We start from the raw sequence: 16,318 nt of genomic DNA on the forward strand, positions 1-16,318 counted from the left end.
GGAGATCTTCAATGAACTTTCAAATGGGTTCATCTAATATAATTATATTTTACATAATCCTGCATAACTATCATTTGAGAGCTCTTTATTCTTTATCCAGGACCATACAGCAGCTTCTCTTGCCTTTTGGATTATGGTCTTTGTTATTTTCTATATGCTACGTCTGGAGGTATTAGAATATTTTGAGTTTGTATAACTGGAAAATATTTTACTTTTAGTTTTCAAAGGTATGTTTGCTAAGAATAAAATCCAATAAGGACAGATCTTTTTTTGTTTTCAGTACTTTGAATAAATAAGTCTAGTTTCTTACTGACTTGCTCTTTTTTTTTTCCTAGTGTGGAATAAGATGGTATTTAATTTTATTCTTCCATAGCTAATATTTTTTTTTCTATGTACATGCTTTAATGATTTTTTTTCTTTACAATTAGCTTTGGACAATTCCAGTTTTGTGTATCTTTCTATGATTTTATTCATATTTCTTGTGAAATGTGGTGCTATAATTTTAACTAAATTCAGCAATTTTAAATCTTTAAATATTTAGTGCCTATCCCCTTCTACTTTGAGAATTCTAATTATATGAATATAAGTTTCTTGATTTTGGCATAGAGAGAACTATTATGTGGCTGATCTGTAAACTCTTCTTCATGTTTAGATAATTTTTATTGTTATAGTCATTAAAGTTTCTAAATTTTTTTACAATGGGCAATCTGTTGTTAATTTCATAAATATTTTTCTAAAATTCACTCTACATCTTATATCTTTCACATTTCAATATTTGTGTACAATATTTAATGTGCTATATACTTATCAATTTTCAATAAAGTTAATGAGTACAAAATTTTTTTAAGTAGTAAGATTTACTGTGTATATTTTATGAAGAATTTCATTACAAATAAGTTTTTAATTGTGTTCTATTTTTTGCAATCTTTAAGTGTCATGCCAGTTTTTTTCATCTTATATAGAACTTCTCAAAATACTCATCAGGGGAATAAGGCAGTTTTCAGTCAGAATAGCTGGCATTTTCGTGTTCCAGGTAGTAATTTATTTTGTATAAGTCTGTGGTCAGATCATTTTATGCACATACAGCCTGTAGTAAATTCTAAGTACCTTCTTCACCTTATAAATTTTTTTGTTTCAGTTATTTTTTATGTAGAATACTGCCTTGGTCATTATAACGTAATCTCTATTTCTGTACCTTTTTTTTCATGTTAAAAGCCTTTAAATAAAACAATACTCACACATAAAATATCAAAACTATCTTCATTAGCAGTTGACATAATTACCTGCACAGTATGACCAAGTTTGCAAAAGGCTGTACGCACTAATGAGTAAAGCTGGTTTTAAGGTATATTATTAGTACTTCCAAAATGAGTTCTATGGGAGTCTGGCGCAAGAGGATCCTCAGTGTGAGGTCTGCCTGGGCAACTTAGCAAGAGCCCAACTGCTTCCTTCATCCTGAGATCTGCATCGTGGTGCTGTAGCAACATAGAAGGGGGCTACTAGTGTAATTTGAAAGGACAGAAATATCTCTTTACTCCAACAAAGTGCATTACTAATTGGTATGAATCCTCTCTAGTTCCTGTCCCGCAGGTTATATAGTATTTGTTCCCAAGCTGGTCCATGCCACATACTTCTTCACCTCCTCTGACAGCATTCTCTACCAGGCACGGAACAAACCCTGGTCTAACCCGTGCTGGACACTCGGTTCCCAGTGTGAATCGTGTGTGTGTGTGTGTGAGTGTGTGTGTATGTGCGTGTGTGTGTGTTAATTGAATAAAGAAGTATGTTGTTCTGCTTGTCTTACGGTGCTGTGGAGAGCTGAAGATACTACTGTCAAGATCAATTCCTGTTTTTGCAGAAGAATTTAAGGAGAAAAGTAAAATAGTAATATAAAGATGTTGTTTATTATCAAATGAGCAGGGCTGAAAATTACATGTGATGCTTATAGAAATATATACCTATAGTTTTTTGTAGTTAATAAAGTGTTTTCTTTCTTTCTTTCTTTTTTTTTTTTTTTTTTTTTTGTAGAATAACAAAAAATATTTTGCTAAAACATAAGATTTACAGAAGTTTCCGGACAAGCCATACAACATGGTCACAAGCTTTTGTTTTTTGAAGGGGAAGTCTACACTTGACTGCAAAATCACAATGTTATTAGTGAAGGCTGTGATGTTTGTTAATGTTCCCATTTTGGTTCAAATACTCAACTTGTCCCTCTATAGCATCTAAATAAAGTTAGACTTGGCTAGAGAGCGTTATCTTAAAGAACTGCTTAGCTGCTGCTTTATAACCAATGCAGTTACATTACCATAAAAAGGGGAGGTACAAAATATTGAAACTACCTTACCCCCCCAAAATAGAATAAAATAAAGAACACTCATACCCCTGAAGCTAGCCCTGACAACTACCTTTATTCAAAGTGTTTTCTTATAATTGACTTTAAACAAATGTCATGTGCATTAGTAAATTGAGTCTGTGCTTTATGATAAGTAAATGCTCCAGAATACAAGCTAATTAAGTCATAACACTAGTGCATGAGCATTGTGTGTGTGTGTGTGCATGTGTGTGTGTGTGTGTGTGTGTGTGTGTGTGTGTTATGGGGTATAGGACTGGATAGATATTTTAACTAGCCAGATGCTACAAAAATGTTAAGCGTTAATTTTTTTTATTGGTCAGTGTGTGATTAAGCAGTATCCACTATGCCAAAGCAATATTAGCCATAGAATAATGCTGCTACTTTTTAAAACCATGGCTTGTTTAGGCTTTATTTTGCTGTCTTTGACCCAGTTCTTTTTATGATTTTTAGCATTTAGCTGTTAGAACACACACTAAATATTTTCTTGCAGTTTTACTCTTTGTGGCAGTTTTCAAAAACAGTAAAATTAAAGTTGGCATCCTTTAACAAATTTAAAATGAGATAAAAAATTTGAGATAAAATAACACTAAAATATAAGCCATTGTTAGTCTTACCTATACGAGAATAGAATAAATTTCTGAACAGCCTGTTTATCTAACTTAGTTGTGATTTATTCTTTGCTGGTTTTTAGTGCTTTCTACTTTTTAAAGGATTTTGTTCTAAATTTGTCTGCATTTGGTTAGAAAAATTTTTACATTTTTACATTTGTAAAATTTTTTCATTTTTACAGTTGGCTAGACAGAGGTGGTGGTTCAATCATAGTCATTGTAAGTATGATGCACCTATTTATAGGTGGGAAAAACCAATAATTTGATAATTTAACCTTAAATATGACCCTCAATTGACCTGAATGGTACTGAATTCCACACACTAAGAAGTTGAGTTAGGAGCCTCTTGGCACTTGCAGTTAAGAGTCAGTGGCCAGCAGGAGTGCATAGCAGTGATTCTTGGAGCGAAGGGAGGCAGCTTTCCAGTTCCCCAGGATGGGAAATTATATTGCACGTGACAGTGACTTACAATTTTTGGAATATCATAAAGCAGTAAAATTTCCAAAAATAAAATTTGAGAGTACTTAGTGGTGTTTCTAACTTTTGCATTTTACTTAATACAAACATTAGAAAATACTACTATATACATAATTTTATTTTAAATCCCTGTTACCAAAAAGGTAATAAGAATATAACCTCATCTAAAAAAGTAGTAAACTCTACTTAGAATGGGTACTTCTATAAATTGAGTAAGTTGGTTTTCATGAAAAGCACTTAATGTACATTGTCCGGTTTTTTTCATTGTACCATAGAACCATGGAAACTTTGCTGGGGGTCAAGACAGGCTTGTAGGAGACTCTTGGACATTTCTGATCTGTGCATAATTTTGTTAATTATGCTGGGCATATACAGTGTAACTTTTGGTATTTCCCAAGGCAACAACTATCATAATAAGTAGTCATTGTTTTCTTAAAATTTCATATGGCTCAAAACAAAATACACACACACACACACACACACACAAGCACAACTTTTAATAGGTGGCAAGGTTTAAGAAAAATAGAACATTTTGTCACGAGAGATTTTCTATCAATAGAGAAGGTACCATTGTTGTCTTTATTTTAGATTTGTATTACTTTGATTCACGTGTTATATGAAATTCTTAGAATACCTAAATGAAAGAATACAAAATAAGTTGACAAAGCTCGCTTGCGCTCTCTCTCTCTCTCTCTCTCTCTCTCTCTCTCTCTCTCTCTCTCTCATCATACACCTATTGTTTAGAGGCATACTCTGCTAATAGGATATCTGATGAAGAGGAAGTAGTGTTTGAGATTTCAGGCATTCTCAATTATTCCTTCGGAATATCATTGTCATTGCTATTAGCAGTAAAGTCATATACATCCTGTCAGCATAGCTATAAATAAAAAAGAAAAATTAACCTAAAAATCCTTGTAACTTGTTAGTTGCATATATTACTTGGAATAAATTGTCAAGAGAGAGAGTTGTGAAATTTTAACATTTGTTCGTTCTTTATAATTCCAAAACAGCTAATTAGAAAGAACACAAGCATACTCTTAGTAGGTTTAAAAAACTCTGTGTGAAGTTACCTATTTTTCTTTCTTCTTTGTTTGATGTCCTCCACATAGGTGCCAAAGCTATGTAAAAACTGCCCTGCCGGAACGATTGGGATCTTTGCTTTATGTTAGCTGGAGAACATAATTCGAACTAAAGAAGGAAAGATGCTGAGTAGAATTTTACTTATGAGAGCATTGAGAGAAATGGAAAGTGACTTAAGGCAAGGGTGGCAGTGCTGCAGAGGCCATATATTTCCTGCCAAGCCACCTTCCTTACTGCAAGTCATGGGTCAGCAGGCACTCTGGGGACCTCTGCCGCGAGGGGCTTTAGTAGAACCCTTGCTGGTACCCCCTTTTCTGTTGTTTCATCAAAAGCTAAGTGGTCCCATCCTGTACATTTCCCATTTTCTCAGAACAGGGATGAGAAATACCAAGAAGTCGGCCACTTATTGTTTATTTTTGCACTTAGGAAAAAAAACTGTCAAGCGTAGAGAGAAAGCTGCCTCTAGAGTTCCTACCTCAGAGGCCTTTGGAAAGCGGCAAGGTCCCTAGCATTGCCGTAATGCTCCTACCTGTAATGAATACTGAAATGGTAGAGTGCAGTGAAGGTAAATGATGATTGAAATGCTATAAAACATTGTACTTAGGATACTTTACTTCCCCTTTGCCACAAGAATACACCTCCAGGGAGCTCTATCGCTTAGATTGGAAGCCATAGTTGCTAGTGCTTCAGCAGATCTGCAGAGAACAGCAGTTGAGGTTTTTCTGTAGCTCTTAAAACTTTCTGGCAAATAAACAGGAAAGTGGCAGATTTTTTGGACATTTTGTAACACCATTCTGACAAACTAGGGCAGGGAGCTGCATTAGAAATGTGAATGCAGTGAAGGCAGGTCTATTTTCTATTTTTAGAAATGGTGTATGTAAAGCCCAGTGCAAATATGCAGTTACATGAAATAGTTTCCACCCTTAAGGATCTGGCAGCTACTAAGGAGGATGGAAATGCACAGAAATCCTCATACTTAAAAATATTTGATGAGGAACATATAAGTGCTGACAGAAAATAGTGAACAGTGGATCATATTTTAAAAGGTGTTTATTAATTTTATGACCTAAAAGAAAAACTTGAAGTTTTATATAACATATTTCATGGTGAAATATGAGAATACAGTTTGTAAATATATATATAAAACTATGAATTACATATACACATATATAATTCATATATATATATATATATATGTATATATGAATTTTAGAGTGTTTTCTCAAGACTTTATGCAGTATTTTTTTGTTGTCCTGGTGGCGGTAGTACTGGGTGGGGATGAAAGGACCTTCTTACTGAGTTGCATCCCTAGCCCTTTAAAAAACCTTTCTTATATTGAAACAAGATTTCAGCCATTAAATTGCTCAGTTTAGGAAAGCACCTATGACCCTGCTTTAACCTCCCAGAGTTCAGGGATTACAGGAGTGTACCACCAAGCTTGTTTTCTATGTACCTTTTTAGCTAATGCAAGAGTAGATAATCCAAGAACATGGCTTTCTTGAAATTTTTCTCCAGAAGTTTGTGACTATGTCTATGCCTTTAGTTTCTTAGAGAAAGGACCATGGGCTTCCAAAAGATTCTTTTTGTTAAATCAGATTTTATTGGTACATTTTAAATATACTGAATGATCACATTCACCATAGAGAATTTGTTCCTGTACGTGATAGCTTGGGTCTTTTCCCCCCCATTCTCCTACCCTTCTATCAACCCTTCGTCTTCTCCCCATTTACAAAATCTCTATTTTATAAGTTTTCACATTTTTTCTTTTTACTTTTCCCTTCTTTTCTTTCCCCTTCCCCCTCCCTGCTCTCCTCCCTGTGTGAACATTTTCTTCCTGTTTTATAATACCTGGTATACATTTTGGTCTTTATTCAGGCTTTCAGTTTCTCACACAGGAAACAATGTTCCAATAGATTCTTAAAAGGCTCCATGGCTCAGAAGCAAGTAAGAACCACCAACTTACAGAATGTGTCTTCAGTCTCTGGGTTTAGCATACCCTTCACTTCTCTCCACCTTGGTCTCAACTCATTCTTATGTAACAGTTGGGGACAGAATAAAAAATGACTAAATACTTTCGTTCATAGATGTATTACATGAAAGTTTATATGTGTTGTTCTTAATTTGGAAAATCAACAAATTCAGCCTGTGACCCACAGTGAGCCCTGCTTGCCATCTCCTGCACTCTGTGCTGGGCACCTAGCAGTGCCCCTCACAGGCACAAATCCACTTCACACTCAGATTCCTCTTGAGAGACAGCTGCTGTTACCAGCATTTTATAGAGAAAGCAACTGAGGCTCAGTGAGTACCTTCCTAAACCACTCCCCTGAAAGTTAGGAAGCTGTTAACTACCGTGTAAATCCTGAAGCCTGTGGTCTCCTTTCCTGGTATGAACTGGGTTTGGGTTTTTGTTGTTGTTGTTTTGGCCTTCTGTTTTTATATTCTTGATACATTTTAGGTATACACATGATCACATTCATCACAGGAAATTTTAAAAAGAAAAACCAACATATAATGTACAGGTACAAATTCCCTGTGAACTATTTTCTCTTCCCTTTAAAAACAAAAAGTTTCTTCTAAATTATAAGTCGTTTATTTAATTTTTTGTGTTTTAATTTTTGTGGGATTTTTAATTGTGTGACAGGGTCTCACTATGTAGTTTAGGGTGGCCTTGAACTCACAACGATTCACCCGTCTCAGCCTCCCAAGTACTGGGATCATAGGAATATACCACTGTGCCCACCCTTATTTTTCATAATCCTTTTTGTTTTCCTTTTCTGAATGTCAGAGTGATTTGAAGTAAATTGGACACTTATAGACAAATGCAAACTATGAGCATATCTTCAACATAAAAGAGTACTTGTTAATTCAAACCTGGATCATGTATCTAACTTAGAAGTTGTACTCTTACAAATTTGTTTAACAATCTTGTAGGAAGAAGTTACCATATACTTGGTATCTTTGCAATGTATCAGTACATACAGCTGAAGGTGGAGGAACATGGATTTCTGGGGAGGGAGACTATAACACTGTGCATCCTACCTCCTGTATCCTTCAATGCAGTGTTGCCTGTAGTAACTGTTATTAATGGGAAGTGTTTTACATGGGAACTGTGTAAGATGCAGCAGGAAGGGTAAGACCTATATTACATTATTTGAAATTTTTTTGTTTCTTTTTGAGACAGAGCAGCACTATGTTGCCCATGCTAGCTTGGTTCTCCTAGGCTCAAGGGATGCTCCTACCTCAGCCTTCAGTGGTAGCTGAGACTACAGGCACATGGCCCCATGGCCTGTTGTCTCCCCTCCATTTTATAGAATATTGAGTTGGAAGGAACAGTATTTGCAAGTTAGGATCCTCGATAGGATTTGAACATAACTTGTATTGATTTATTATGTAATTAAACACTTCATGGCATAAAATATTTATAGTCTAACTTTTTTATCTTGAAATTGCCTGGCTAAACAAGTAATAAACTCAAGATCTCTTGTAGTATTTTGAAAGTATGCTTCAGAAATTCACAAGAGTGTAATTCCTTTACTCTTCTGCTTTGTATTTTGTCATTTTAGGCAAGGCATTGACATTTCTTCTGCTGCAGCCACCGAGTCCCAAACTTCCTCCACACAGCACCATCCGGAGGACAGCCATTGACCTGATCGGGCGAGGATTCACGGTGTGGGAGCCTTACATGGACGTGTCCGCCGTTCTCATGGGGCTGCTCGAACTTTGTGCAGACGCCGAGAAGCAGCTTGCCAAGTATGTGATTTCCAGGGAGTGCAAATGGTTACTGTTCTCTCCCTCTCCCCCTTTGTTGGAGGTCATTGATTGGCTTTTATAAATTGTGTTTCATAAACAAAAAATAGACATCATTTCATTATATGAAATTTTTGTTAGAAAAAATGAAAAGAAATATGTTCTATAATTTGACACAATTGAGATTTGGCCCTGACCCAATGAATAAAGTGTGACAGTTATCAAATTGTGTTTATTGTACCTTGAGATATTACTAGCTAACATCAGAAATGGTTTAATGTTTTACTAATACATGGCCAGATAGTTTGAGAAAATACTTGCTTCACACTTTCATTAATTTTCAGATTGGCTTTATTGGTGTTTCAGTTGCTTACAGTAGGAGACCGATCATAAGGATGTTTCAATGATCCAGGGAAGCAGTGATGAGAGTAATGGAAGAGAAAGAGAAGCAGGGGGTGTTGATAAAATAAAAGAAATGATAATGCAAATGGCAACCAACTGGCTAGACATGATGGAAAGTGACAGGACTGCTGGTGGCAGTAGAGGCAGAGATTAGTGTTGGCTTAAGAAGTCAGTCTCTTGATACCTAGCAGAATTTGGGGTTTTTCTACACAATACTTTGCATAACCATCACTGCTACCTAATTTCCACTATGATCACCTCAAGTAGACACCCCATATCTGTTAAGCATTCTTCCTCCATTCACTTCCCAACAGGCCTAGGAAACATTAATCTGCTTTCTGTCCATTAATATGCCTATTCTAGATATTTCACATACAAGGAATCATATGACCTATGGCCTTTTGTGACAGACTTCTTTCCTTACCTCATGTTTATACAGTACATCCATATCATCACCTTCTTTTTATGGCTAACATGCCATGCCTTGGTTGTACTACATACTGTTCATCTCTTGGTTGAAATACAGGTTGTCTCTGCCTTTCAGTTATTGTGAATAGAACTGCTGTGAGCATCCTTGTATAAGTGTCTGACCATCTGTTTTTGTTTCTCTCTGAGAAGGAAATAACTGGGTCATATAGTATATATAACTTTATGAGAAGCAATCAAACTTTTTTACAGTGGTTATACCTTTCATATGCCCACCATCAACATGCAAGAGGTGCATTTTTTTGTCCTCCTCCTAAATTTTTGTTGTTGTTAACATATAGTCATTGAGGGATATGAAACAGTAGATCTTTGTAAATTGCCCTATAATGTTTCCCTTTATGAAAGTGTAACCAACTCTGATTTTCTCAACAAGTGACATCTTGTTGTTGTTAACCTTTTGAAAAACTAGAGTTTTGTGCTTTTTTTCTTCACAGTTGTCATTCTTATACCTCAGTTTTCTGGGGCCTCTGCTGCTTGGGGCTGTGGTCTTTTTGCTGATTGCTCTGTGCTCAAGTGGTAGAGACCACAAAAAACCCTAAAAGATAAAAGTAGAAAGTCAAGGCTTTGCCTACAGCCTAGGCATTCCCTGTCCATGTTCCAAACACGATTGGCAAGAAAGTGTTCATTTCAAATTTAGGCAGCAACTTTCCCCATCCTGCTTCCTGATCTTTACATCTTTATTTCTGTGTCTCCTTACCTGTATGCTAAACTGTCTCTTGAGATTGATATTAAACAAGTCTGTATCTGCAAAGTGCTTAGAAGAGTATTTAGCACATCTTAGGAGGTTAAATGGATGCAATCTGTAGTGTAGTGTTCATGATAGTGTTATTGTTATGGTCCCTGTGCTCAACAGATCAAAAGCTGTCCCATTTCTAGAATGAGAAGTTTAGAGAATGGTGACCAGGACAGTTCCTGCGATAGGAGGCTGCATGCTTCCTAGTGGGCTATAGGATTAGGAGAAAATGTGAGCCCATGAATTAGTGCCAAGAGTGCAAGGCAGGTGGCCTTTGTGCAAACTCCAAAGCACATTTCCAACCTTTGGCCTCCCCTGGCTGCAGCTGCCACTTGTGCCCTCCAGTGAGGCCACGGTGCTGCTGCCGTTACCACAGCTTGCCTGGTTTATTTCAAGCGGTCTCTATCTCACAGGTCTGATTGTCCTAAATGTTGCTTTGATCTAATTGTGTAGCTTATTTTCAGATTTAATCTAAAAGCAATTTCAATAGCATGTGCTCTGTTGTTACCTTGGAAAAATGATAGTTTTTGTTTTAATTATTTTTATTTTACTACTTATAGTTTTATTTTTAATTAAATTTACATCAAGCTTTTATCAACAAAATAAAGATACACTTAATGTAGTAAACTACATGTAGTGTGCCCACAGTCACAAATACTGTAGTTTTCAGTCGGTAATTTAAATCTTTCTATTACATCCTTTCTGTCATGAAGATTAGTATGACTTTCTGTACATAGCTCTGAATAAATGAATGTATCAGCATGTAGCCTTGAGGAGTCCAATGTAATTTTCATCATGATAAATTGCATAATAAGCGAGAAAATGTTTGCTTATTAATCTATAACAGGATTTAGATTGAAAATGCCTGTTACAGCCATGAAACAGTAGTAGAGGCTGCTGAGGACTGAGGTGGGGAGAGACAGAGCAGCGGCGTGTGCAGAGGGTTAAGTGTGCATCTTACCCTCGTGGTGCCCTGCTGCGCTGCTCCTTGTTGTGCCTGATTTACTGTGTACACAATAACCCTACTCAGCTGCCTCGCTCCTGTCTGCGATGTTAAGCTTACTTCATGAAGAAGCTTTTATGTTAGGCTACTACTTTTTAAAAATTTCAGTTCATGTTATTGAAAAAGTGAAACAGAAAAAAAAAAAAAAGAAAGAAAGAAAGAAAGAAAGCGCTACCACTGTAGGAAATGTTTCCCACTTTATTCCTATTCTCGTGAGTCTAAGGACAGAGCTCAGAAGGGGCAGTTAGCTTAGGCCTCATTCTGAAGAACACAAATAACAGCAGAGTTGCTTTTTGCTTCTCTCCAGTGTATGCACATCCCTCATCAAAGATGACTGCTCAGCAATCTAAAAGAAGGAGATACAATTTTATAACTAATATCAAAATAACAGTAGCTATTTTCTACTATTCCGATATTTTGCCAGATTTTAAACTGTATTTATTAACAAAGCATTTCTGAGCATTTAATGTGTGAAAAGGATGTTAATTATAAAGTAAAATTAAACAAAGGTCCCATCTAGGAACCAGAAAAAGATAAATTCTCTCTAAAGATAATCATGATGCAAAGGGTATAGGGAGTGTATGGGTGTGGACACCGGGGGCCTGGTGAGGTGAGTCCAAGCTAGGTAACTAGAAAATCATCGGAAAAGAACTCTATCTGCACTTTTCCTTTGTGTGATTATGATGGGAGGAAGGGAAGAGAAAGGACGTGCAAAACGACAGAGGCCGGAAAGCGCAGTTGTGCTTGCAGAGGGTGAGCAGTGCCTTTAGCTGTTGGTGAATGAAAAGTAAATAATTGTTTATAAGTAATGTGATTCATCAATTCCCTGTAACAATTAAACTGTGATGCCCCCATTTAAAACTAACAGTTTCCTTCTCACTTATTTCTGGAGAATAGGATTAGCGTTAGATAAGAATTGCTTTATGCTTTTACTATAGAAACAATATGGTACCAGTTGTTTTTTTTTTTTTTTTTTTTTTTTTTTTTTTTCCCTTAACAATTACCTAGCAGTGTGAGACAGAGATTCTCAATAGAGCCCTCGTATTGAACGTTTCCTGCCCTGTCTGGTGTACAAGTCACAGTGTGCTCATCCAGACACAGATGCTCAAGAAAATAGGGGTGATTACCCCATTCTGCAGATGTGAGGAGAAGCTATCCGTGTTCACAATAACATTGTAGTTCGTGAAAAACATAGGCTCTAAACCCAGATCTAGCTGACTCAAAAAGTGAGCATTTCTAACACTGGACTTCTTGAATTCAAAATCATAGCATCTCTAAAATTAAAAACAATGTATTCAAGGGACATAAAAATAGTAAAGTCAGGATTTTCAAAGTGCATTCAGATCTTTTAGTATATTTATTAAAGTTTTCATCAAAGATTTTGTACCTTCTAAAAACAAAGGCCATATTTAAATATCAATAAACTCTTTGAATGTTTGTGCCCTGTGGTATTTATTCTTACGTATTTGTAATTCCTAGCAGGGTTTTTTTTTTTCATACAATAAACTTTTAATAAAGTAGAATTTTAGAGATGCAAATCGCCTTCCACGGCATTTGATCCATGGCCTTCAATATGCTGTTGAATACAAAGAAGATTTAGAGAGATTAAGCAATGTGTCCAGGGTGACAGATTCTAAGAGCTGAGACTGTCACTCAGGTCTCCCAACTAAGTTGCATTTTGTTGCTCTTATGCCATATTTTTATGCCACCCTTTGTATGGTAAGTGACCACATGTACCATCTTCTGTGAGAATTTTTTTAAATAATAAGGATGAGTATCATGAACTATTTAATCAAAAATTGAGGTTGCACTTCCTTGCAGCCATAGACTGTGCAATCCCCAGCTAGCTGCAAGAAAAATAAAAACATGTATTATCATTTTTATAAATCCAAAATTTGTTCAGCTTATATGGTTACACATATTGCTAAAACATTAAAAACAGTAGAAAAGACTACTTTATAAATGCAGAGAAAAAACTTTGCATCCTTAGAAATGTACATTTTTATTTATGTTCATTGGGGCTTCGGATTTCTTTTATTGCATTTACCTAGTGCATGGTGCAGTGCAGTAGTGGAGCAGAGCTGGCCTAGCTGCTGAGGGAGAGTTTCTCATCTCTCACTGCCACAGCTTAAGGACATTAATGAATTACAGACAACCTATTGCTTGTGAGGGACCATCACAGCTTGCCAGACATTAAGGCAGAAACATACACCATAGTAGCTGGGAATTGCACATACGTTGCTAACATAAAGATAAATTCCATACATTAGAAAGATTCTTTTTGAACTGTACAGAGTTAGAGAAAAAGATTTGAGATCTTAGTTCGATCTCAACCATATATTTTTTTTTTTAATTTGAGGGCTGGGAAGAAAGGAGCACATCTTAAAAATGCACACATGCTTTAGGATTATGTACACAGACTATCCTTCCAGTGCCCCTTAAAATTATTTATAAGACAAAATGCATAATTGAAATTCTCATTTAAGTAAACCATATTAGCATAGTTTTTACTCCTAGTAAGTACTGTACATATAGCATATAGGCAATAGGTCTAAAAGCTCTGCATTTGGAGGAAGAAGAATTTCTACCTTTGGATTTAGAAATACATGCCACCTGTGAGTTGGGAAATTAAGGTTCAGCCAAGGCAAAGAGAAAGCAAAGATTTCTTATTAAATTGAGGACAGAAACTTACACACCTGTTTTACTAGGAAGGGATGAGCTGGAAATCTCAGATGCTAAATAATTAAAAATACATATTATAGCTTCGATCCAAAATGTCCCCCCGTGTCACTTATGTTTAGAAGGTGGTTGGATTATGAGGCAATGCAGCTGACTTGCTGTCTGAAGGTGGGGCATAGTTGTCAGTGGGTCCGCTGGGAACATGACCTGAAAGGATACATTCTTGCTCCTGGTTCCTCCTTAATTCCTGTACTTCTTCTCTGTCAGGGTGGAACAGCCTTCTCCTCTCGCTGAGCACTGAGTATCCACCACGCTCTTCCACCATGCTGATGTGCCTGAGGGGCTAACCAACCCCTTACAAAAATCACCAGCCCAAATCAGCCTCTCCCCATGTGAGCCGTAGGTGCTGGCTGTTTTGTCCCAGTGATGCTGTGGTGGCTAATACATATTTTCAAAATAACGTTCACTTTCTTTGCTTCTGTGAGTCTATTTTCAGTGTCCTTTTACTGTTGCCTAGGATTTATAGACTATAGTTTGTTTTTTCCCTAAACATTTTCTTATAGTGTTCTCTCATTTGACAGATTTTTTTTTTAATTTTAGGGAGGGGTCTACAGGGTGTTCAGGGTCTCACTACTAGATCAGACTCATAGTGATCCACCTGTTTACAGCCTCCCAAGAGCTGGGATTATAGGTGCACACCACCATGTCCAGATTCAATTGTAGTCTCAGTGTGCCCCAGGGGTGGGGCCAGCACAGCAGGCCTGGGGATCAAACCCCAGGCCCTTGCACCTGCTTGCTATTTAAAATAGCCAGGCCATAAATATGAGAATTTTTTTTTGGGGGGGGGGCTACTTCAGGGTGCCTTAAAGGCAGGTCTGGTACAGCTTCTGGAGCTGGGAATCGAACTGCAGTCCTATGTACCTGCCTGCATTTGCCCAAGCAGCACTTTAAACAACTGAGCTATCTGGCAAAGCTCCCACAGATAATTTTAGATGGTAACATTTAGAAAAAGTGTTCTTGATATAACCCTTTAAACACTTTTATTGCAATAGAGCAAGCCTTAGAACAGGATTAGTGAAGAGTGGGCATATTTTAAGTGGACAATTTTTCTAATCATGTCTTTATAATATCTGTTATTTCTGATATTTAATATTGAATGTGTACACTGAGATGCTGAATAATTATAGCCTGTTATATCTGATTTTTTAGAATAAAGACTGAAACCACCGGCTTTTTACCATCGTATAAGATGGTAAAAGCAATGATCTGCATCACAGCAAAATAAGCTGGATCAGAAGAAAAGAGTGAGTTCTGGATTTACATATAGATTCCAGAATCAGACAGATTCTTCCTTTCAGATCTCTCTTTTATCACTCAGGGAGAATCCCACATTAAAATATATCACACACATAATCACACACTGTCGACTTTAAAGATTACCACATGTAGAATTAGACTTTGTCCGTTGGGACTACCAGATCAATTACTTTGACTTCATCGCTGGGTCAATTCAGTCCAATAACTGGCTTAAGTGAATTTTTCTCCTCCTACTGAATTTGCCAGCTGACTTCATTTAGTGCATAACTCCTAAGGTACCACTGCATCTGAGTGCTATCCCAGGTACTTTGTGAGGTTATGTAGAATTAGAAGGTATGGTCTAAGCACTGCGCAGAGTTCATAATGCAAAACTAACCCCTATGTCTTGACAGAATAGGATTCAGTGCTAAAGATCCATAATAAATGGGTTTTGTTGTTGTTTATTTTTATTTTAATAGAAAATAATTGAGATCTATAGCAATGCAGAATGCCATGTAGGGGAGATAGGAATTAAGTATAGGAGACAGAAGAGAGTGCCAATGTAAAAGGAGTAGAGGAACTACATTAGGAAATCCCAGAATAAAGGAACAGAATTTTAGGAAGCAGCCTTAGAATTAGCCTAGCACCAGGAACATGTGTGTTAAAAAGATTGAGCAGAAAATTAATAAAACTAGACTGTAAAGGGCCTTGGAGTTTAGGATTTTTGAAATCTCAAGCCAAGGAGTTAGAATTTTTCTTAGCAGTAGTGGGGAACCACTGCAGATTTCTAAATAGGGTAGCCATGAAATGCAGTTGATGTGGTTGGAAGATGATTCTGACAATGTGCTCAATGTGCAGTGGCAGGCTTGCGGCTCTCACACTCCTAAGCCTCCCCCCTTTGCACTATTGACGCCCTCCAGCATTTTCTAATCCTGCGTTGAGACTGCCAGATGATGATAAAGGGGGTTATTCAGATGTACACATTGAGTGCAAATTGTTGGATTTTCCAGCTTCCGCTGAACTCAGTGAGCAGTATCTTTGCTTATCTTTGCTTCATTTCTACATTGCTCTACAACTTCTTTTCCAGACTTTGACACCTAAGACCAAACTTTACTACTTTCCTTACCGCAAGAAGTTTGACATTTCTCCCAAATTCATGCAGTCCTCTGCTGAGATGGGATAATGAAAGGCAAAACCTTTAGTTTGAAGCCAGAAATCTGCCACTAGTTGGCTTCTTTTTCCTTTAGTTCACTACTGTTTGTAGTAGACATTTTTGTTCAGAAAAAGCATATTTTATACCTATGATGCAGGGAGCTTCTCTCTCTCTCTCTCTCTCTCTCTCTCTCTCTCTCTCTCTCTCTCTCTCTCTCTCTTTCCTTTCCTTTCCTTTCCTTTCCTTTCCTTTCCTTTCCTTTCCTTTCCTTTCCTTTCCTTTCCTTTCCTTTCTTTCT

At 36.8% G+C, this 16,318-nt stretch overlaps 1 protein-coding gene across 3 annotated transcripts in view; it reads left to right on the top strand.

Annotated features, from left to right (window-relative positions):
- The window catches only part of Wdr7 (WD repeat domain 7), a 438,292-nt gene that overhangs the window by 307,677 nt on the left and 114,297 nt on the right, over positions 1-16,318 (top strand). For all 3 annotated transcript variants that reach the window (XM_004623683.2, XM_004623684.2, XM_023715190.1), the window contains one exon: positions 8,085-8,271. In XM_004623683.2, coding sequence (XP_004623740.1) covers positions 8,085-8,271 — 187 coding nt within the window. The remainder of the gene's footprint in view (positions 1-8,084; positions 8,272-16,318) is intronic.

The sequence above is a fragment of the Octodon degus genome, unplaced genomic scaffold (assembly GCF_000260255.1).
Source record: "Octodon degus isolate 3935 unplaced genomic scaffold, OctDeg1.0 scaffold00003, whole genome shotgun sequence".
In the NCBI taxonomy this organism is placed as follows: domain Eukaryota; kingdom Metazoa; phylum Chordata; class Mammalia; order Rodentia; family Octodontidae; genus Octodon; species Octodon degus.